The 7,577-nt window shown below is 42.5% G+C and overlaps 1 protein-coding gene across 4 annotated transcripts in view; it reads left to right on the top strand.

Moving 5' to 3' along the window:
- Positions 1-214: 214 nt before the first annotated feature.
- Positions 215-7,577, top strand: part of SLC6A20 (solute carrier family 6 member 20) — a 30,421-nt gene continuing 23,058 nt past the window's right edge. For 3 of the 4 annotated variants that reach the window (XM_067561736.1, XM_067561735.1, XM_067561734.1), the window contains exon 1: positions 218-338. In XM_067561736.1, the coding sequence (XP_067417837.1) occupies positions 218-338 (121 nt within the window). Of the gene's footprint in view, positions 339-7,577 lie in introns of all 4 variants that reach the window. The other variant, XM_067561738.1, reaches the window with a different exon arrangement.

Below are 7,577 nucleotides of genomic sequence, written 5' to 3'. Positions count from 1 at the left end.
TTATAGTTCTCTGTATGCATGTCTATAATCTATTTACCAGCATTCCTACTTCACTATGTGCCTGTTAATAAGATTAGTAATTAAAAAGCTTGATAGCAATTGGCAAGCATACGTCCCCTCTCAGTTGGGTTGGCTTTGAGTCTCAGACAGGGATTGAAGAGCACCTGAAGCAGTGGAGTCGAGAACCCTTTGCTGAAATCTGTGCTTGAAAGTGCAAATGGAAAAATCCCGGCCATTGTGGGACAATCCCTTACAGTTTGTGTTTGCCTGCATTTCTTATGCAGTGGGTCTGGGAAATGTTTGGAGATTTCCATATTTATGTCAGATGTACGGAGGAGGTAAGTGCAGTTTACATTTCTTGATTCCCTCTCCGAAGGGCACAGAATTGGAATGTTAAATATTTTTAAACCAAAAGCATATTGTCCTATGTCAGCATCCCATGCATCTGATAAGTTTTTCTATTCAGTGGAGGGGGAGTTCTTGAGATTACGTAGGCAAGAAACATAAAATATATCAGCAGACCATCTCTTGCTACAGAAATGTTACACATATTTATTTTATTTCACATTGCTTTCCATTATGTCTCCAATGTAACCCTTTTTCCTGATTACCATCCCAACTCAATACAATACTCTTCCTTCCCAACTGAGCTTTGAAAACACAAGGAGGAATAATATTTTGTATAAGAGGGCAGTTCCTACGGTGCTGATTTTTTTCTTCCTCTGCTAAATTACTTTCAGGGCATCAGAAGTTGGTTCAGTTCCTTATAGGCTTACGTATGTGTGGATTCAAAAATGCTACTGAGAAGGGAAGACATTTACATTGATTTAATTAAGGGATTAATAATAGCCATTCAAACTGCTCCTGTTAATGCAGTTCTGTTATACAAAGCCTCGTTTTAAAGGGTTGATAAACTTGCCTACAAAGTTGTCTGGAAGTTGGCAAAAACCCCTTAGTCAATGGGAGTGCTACAGCTAAAATTTCACATGAGGCTTTGAAAATGTAGATTAAACTGGTCTTGGTTAAAAAAAAAAGTTCTCTGTGGCTGGGATGCTGTTTTTTCATCCCTCCAAACTAAACAAAAACATGTCACAAATAGACATAAACTTAATTTCAGTTGCTTTTCTCAATTTAGAAATCAAAGATCAAATTATAAGGTTAATTATAGAGAAAACTAATCCCCACCGCTAATAGGCAAATACCTACAATGACTAGCCTTAAAGACACTTCCCTCAGGTTTCTAGGTTCTATCATTCTATCAGGTTCCTTATGCTGCTTCCTTCACTGTAGTATCTGAATCCCTCCCAGACTAGCACCTGTCACATATGATTCTTTCCTCTCTTCACCCTTTCTCTTCCCAGGAGCAAACTGTAGATTTTTAAACTCTTTTTTTAATTCCGGTTCAAACACAAGTTGTAAATCCACGTGTACTAGGCAATCAATGTGTGTTGGTAGCTGGAGCGATTGTTTAAACTTGATTTCGAGATTCATTAGATTAGATATTCCATAAGGGCTTGGTCCAAAGCTCTCTGAAATCAGTGGGAGTTTTTCCATTTATTTCAATGGGCTTTGGATCAGGCCCTGACTTAGAATTTCGATACCGCAAGTGGTTGATGCTGTATAGAAATGTAAAACAGGATATATTAGCTAGATAGATGATCTATAATTCCTGCTGGATTCTCAAATACAAATGTTTCAGAAGGCTAATATTTTCCTATTTGAAAGTGAGTCCAGAACAGGGCTTAATTCAACCGGAGCTGTCCGGAGCAGAGCTCTGATAAATATTTTCAAATCCCCTGGAGTTTTTATAGCATGGTGCGGGGGGCAAAGGAGGGGGGCATCAGTGAGGGGGAAATACTCTGTAAGAATTTAAGCCCATGTCCAGAACATTGCCTTTTAATTATTTTTTTTAAATTTATTTTAATTGCACATTATGTACACATTTATAAATTGTATGTGATCAGTTAAACCATTGCAGACAGTCTGCCTGTCCACCACAGCACAGATGTTCTAAAGGGCAGTAAGATTCAAGTATCAGGCTTTTTATTCTACTGTAACAAGATTAGCTTGCTAAATTTCGCTTATCAAGCCCTGGAGCTGTAAAGCTTTATAGTGCAGATAGTGTGATACAACATACAATTGTACCTTTGATCAATGCCCCCAGCCCTCTTCCCCTCCCCAAAAAACCCACCACGTAACAACATGGATTTTCTGCAAAGTATGGTTTTCGGGGACCTGGATGAACAGCTGTATAACTTCAGCTGACTGTGGCATTTTTCCCATTAGTATTATTGTTTAGGACCGACTATGTGGTTGACACTCTGAAACACAAAAATAAAATCATTCCCTGTCCTGAAGGGCATAGTCTAAAAGTTCTTACCACAGATACCTATAAAATACAATATCCTTCCAAACTTTAAAGCCTATTATGTGTCTTCTCGTAAATTTATTCACTGCTTCTCCTCTCTTTTATCCAGAGGTCTTGAACTGAGCAACACAGAATAAGGAATGATTCAGTTCTTTCTAGAGGGTGGCACAGTTATTTTTCTGTGGTTTGAATAATGTATAGATTGAGAATGCCTATTGGCTTTTAAGCCAATTCATTGGTAGCTAATCCATGTATAAATGAGATTATCAAATTAAAGATACAGCAGAACTCGTTTATACTGAACTCAGATATAGGGACACTCATACATAATAGATGCAGTCCCAAGACACAGAGGAGCAGATCCTCATTTGGAACAAAGCAGCTGAGCACCGTTGACTTTAATGGAGCTATGCTGATTTACATCCGCTGAAGATCTGGCCCAAGGTTTCAGTCCAGAACTGAGCTGCCCCAGAGTTCATGGGGTGTTTGGATCTGGGATCTTGGTTGAGCCCATTATAAACAGAGGGGCTGGATGCAAAGTTGGGATCCAAACATGACCAAAGTTGGAGGGTGTTTGGATCTGTGTTTTCAGTTCAGCCCCAGCTCTAGTTTGTAGTGAAGTTGAATGAAAGCCCCTAATTATTTCACTGCATTAGAACACGATAAACTGCAATTCCAGATAGAATGAAGCTGGCTGGTTAAAAAAAAGGGTTTCACAAAGCGTTTGATCCTGAGCCCCTTAAAGTCCATGACAAAACTCCCATGGGCTTCACTTGGGTTCAATCAGACCTACAAGAGGTCTTCTCTGAATGTGTACAGACTGCTAAATCTCTGATAACTCCCTTTCAAACGGGGGTTATCTAACATAAGTTGCAGACAAAGGGGTTGTTAATAAAAACGTAGCTGGGAGGTAGAAAATTAATTCCCTGAATAAAACGGATTATTGCTCAGCATTTATTTCAACTTCTTTGCAAGTTACTGTGCAGACTGCATTCATTTTCAGTGCTGAGCAGAGCCCATTGCAAGGAATGTTAATGCTGGAGATTAAATTCCAAATAATAGATATTTACGTAAATATTTTGGCTTGCTATTAAAAGGAAACCAGGAAAGGCGTCTCAAAAACCTGTTTTTGACTTAGTCAGCAGGTCTTTCTGAGGTGATCTCAAAGTCAAAGGCAGGGGCTTTTTCCAAGCGAAACCTGCAGTGAGACACATCCCATTCAAATACCGTATGGTACTGTTGAGCCATCCCTTTATAATGGAATCTCTCTGTTCCTCCCCTTCTTTGCCCTCTGCAAGGAACCAAATCTGCCTGTCTTTCTATCTTCTCTGCAAAGACCTTGTCTGTCACACACACACCAAGGGAAGTGAACATGTCAATATTTCCTCTCTGATGATCTTTAAACTCCCAAGTGCAATTTACGACATTTAAATGTAGAATCCGGGGAACCGAATCCAACCTGCAAGTTTACATTACTCAACCCTCCTTTAATTACAGTTAAGCACTGGAACGAATCAGGAATCTTTGTAATTCCAATCCTGAACATATGCATTCACAGTTTACTTGGTAAAGTGTGTAAGAGTGAAGAACTCCAGATAAGGAAAGTTAGTACTTCTGGTTTTAACCAAAACCCAATTAATAGGTGTAGGTTAATTCTTTAAACTGCCACGCTTTGAGGAGATATCCTTTTGTACCCCATTTTTTGCAGGGTAGGCTCAGCTATCTCCGTGGAACCTTGCTGGTCAGGAGTCCACACTTGTAAGTGCATCAACACCTCTGCTCTTGCTTCTACTGCTGCTGCACGTCACATCCTGGGCGGACCTGATCTCCCCCAATTCCCACTGGCTTTAATAGGAGTTGTGGGTGCTCAGCATCTCTCAGACTTTGGTCCAGACAATGCGATCCAAGAAATTAAGCAAGGCTCTGTCCACAAAATAAGATACCAATAAATGTAAGATTCACATTATTTATGACGGGGTGGGGGGAGGAAACTGGGGTTGCGTGGAATGTGGAAGAGCGTGTGCAGACAGCCGTCCCCAGCGACTTCCACTTCCAACCACTGTTCTGAGGTCTAACCTGCCTCTTCAACACTGCCATGCTGGCACCTTCATCCCACTCAGTAACAGCATGTTACCAATTAACCCCCAAAACGCTGAGCCTTGCCTAAGAAACAGGACGAATTTTAGAAGCTATTGGCTCTGATTAGAAATGGGCCTGAATCAGAATCATGGATCCAAATGGCCACATCTAGCGGCTACATGAGGATTACAGAACAAAGACACTCCTCCATGCACACCATTGACTAGAACTACTGCACCCATACCAGTGAGCGTAATTAGTGTGTGCACAGCATGGCCCACCAAGGGCATAGCTTTTGAGCTCCATGGAAATTGTACCCCAAATTCACCACGCTAGGCAGAAAGAAGAAAGTAATCCGACCGGCCGAGGTCACTTTTATTCTAGCTTCCATCACTCCCAAATTCAGCGTAACATCGATTAGTGATTTCTTCCAGTGGCTTCCCCTAATGTCTTTTTGGAGTAGTAAAGAAAGAGCTCCGTCTGATTCAGATTAATGTATCTGCTCATCCCCCCAACTAGAATACCAAAAGCTTCTCTTCCATTGTCAATGTAATTATGTTCATGATGTTCAAAGTTCACACAGGGAAAGTAATTTATCGAATGACACGTGATTGCCACCTCAAAACCAATATGCTGAAGCATCACATGCTAACTTCATTTGCCATCTAGGACTGTGATTCATCAGACCTCTGTGATGCCAGTAGCTTTTAAAAGGCATGGCTGCAGGTCCTGGAGCGAGCACAGCCACTCTTTATCCTTATACATAGTGGCTGGATAAACAGAGTTTGGGTCAGCATACAGTGCTGTTACACACTAGCTCTGAATTCTCCACAGATATGCACAGAACCAAACTACTTCACTAGCAGGACAATTAGAGCTTCCAACTCACTATACTTGAAAGCGATAGGACTTCTTCCAGTACCAATAGCTTCACAAGTCATCGTCAGTGGTGGGTCTGTGAGCATATAGGCAAACTATGCATTTGGCAAAACGTTGGCTGAGTGCCTTGTTCCTCAGCTATCTTTAATCTGATGCTTTTTCAAACACCCATTACCGCCTATAACAGAGTGCCAGCCTATCGGCCTGCTCTAAAACCCAGTCAAGTCAGCAGAAAGATTCCTTTTCACTTCTGTGGCCTTTGGATCAGGCCCTAGAAAAATAAAAACATGGAATACTTCAGCAACATCCACTACAGTTCTGGTCTTTGATCTCTTGCCAGTTTTCAAAGCTTTTTGAGCCTTTTTGCCTCTGAAGAGTAGGATATCCTCTTGCCCCCTTAATTACGTGTACCAAGGCTAATGGTGACGGCACACACAGTGACACAGCATCTTGTTCGTTCTTAATAATGCAGGGCTGGATGCATGAGGATGCATGAAATGCGGGGATGCACAGGTCCAGCCTGGCATGGAGTTGAAGCAGTTACCCTGGGGGTGGGGAATAGAATCAGCACAGAAATCAGAAGCAGTGGGCGAGAAAGTGGAGGGTGAGCTTGAGAGGAGAGGATGGTGCAGGGGTGGACCCATGACCAGGGTTGGACTGGAGGATGCAGGCCAACCATGCAATATCTTTTGGCAGCTCACAAAATCCAGCACCCCTGCGTTTAACAGAAACCACATGTAGAAAGAGAATCTAACCTGTTTTGTGGGTATTTTGGGATTAGACTTTCTAGAATTAATTTAAAAAATAATCATTGCCTTGGTGCTTCTTTTTCTTTCACTTTTCCCCTCCCTTATCCCTACCCCTACTTTTTTCCTTCTGTATCTTGGTGTTTCTTTCCCTCTATGTCACTGTTTCTCCTTCATTTTAATTTTTCTGCAGAGATAACAATCCTTTCCTTTATTCCCTTCTTCCTCGCCAACCTTTTTCTCTGTGTTGTGCCCACTCTCTTCTTCCTAAGGGTCTTTCAGTTTCGCTCCTCCGCCCTCCACCACATCCTCACTGCCAGAACACCAGAGCCAAACCCATCACTAACTATGGGATCAAGCAAGCCAAACTCCATAGCTCAAGCCTCTAATTTGTAGTGGGTTTCTCCTGTAATTTAAGAGCCACTTAAATGGCCTTTGGTTTTCCTCTTTAGGGTCAATACGCACAGAGCTACCTGTCTCCAATCTCACTAGATTAGTGACAAATGTGCATTCAGTGTATTGCATCAGAACGGGCAAAGCCGTTTAGCTAGAAGCAAGAACTCACCCTGTGTGCCACCTTTGTCAGTAACCTAGTTGGTACATGGGAGGTCTCCTGTAGGCAGGCCATAATGCTTTTATTTTGCAGTGTGCAAAGGACCGCCTAGCAGTGTCTATGGAACTGGGTTGGCCAGTTCTTCCTTCCTTCCAGGTCTGTGCAGTAAGACAAACCAAGTGCACAATTTCCTATGTGCTATTAATGTTGCTTTATGTGCATGTCCTCCAGGCACCCAGTCCCCTGGTGAGGCACTACAGCAGCGTTCCCCAGACATTTTCCCTGCATGACCCCATTTTCAGATGTGTTGTTTCCCACTACCCGAGACAGCATGGAAATTTCCATTTAAAAATGGTGTCCTTCATGCAGCGTAACTTCACACGCTCCATGCATGCAAGGTCACGTCGCAAGGAGGATGCCATTTTGCTTTACTAAATGGCGTGCTCTGGACTACATGACCTCACACACATACGGTGCATGCGACCTCATGCTGCACAGAGGGTATCGTTTTGTAGAGCAAAATAGCTTCCCCCGTGCGACATGACCTTGTGCATACGGTGTGTGGGAGGGCACGCTTGGGATCGCTGTGACCCCATCTGTTGATGAAGCGACCCCACTTAGGGTCACGACCCACAGTTCAGGAACTGCTGCACTATGGGGTAGCTATTGAGATGCACCCATTCAAATACTGGTAGGCATTGTGGTAGGTGTGGATGCGCAAACTTAGCTGGCACCTAGATCTGCTGTGAAAAAAGTTGTAGCCTACACACAAATCAGTCATAGGGCAGATCCACAGATCTTACGGAAAACTGTCATATTGCTACTGACTTCAATAAAGCGATGACAGTTTATACCAGAGAGGATCTGTCCCCATGTGCTTTTTTTAACCAGGTCAGATGAAGGTGTCATAACCTCCTTACGAAAATACACTTGTATTTATAACGCAGCTAGG

The sequence above is a fragment of the Emydura macquarii genome, unplaced genomic scaffold (genome assembly GCF_026122565.2).
Source record: "Emydura macquarii macquarii isolate MOO-44397 ecotype Brisbane River unplaced genomic scaffold, CSIRO-AGI_Emac_v2 contig_2422, whole genome shotgun sequence".
Taxonomy (NCBI): domain Eukaryota; kingdom Metazoa; phylum Chordata; order Testudines; family Chelidae; genus Emydura; species Emydura macquarii.
Note: the sequence above shows the minus strand (reverse complement) of the source record. Positions and strands in the feature narration are given on the sequence as shown.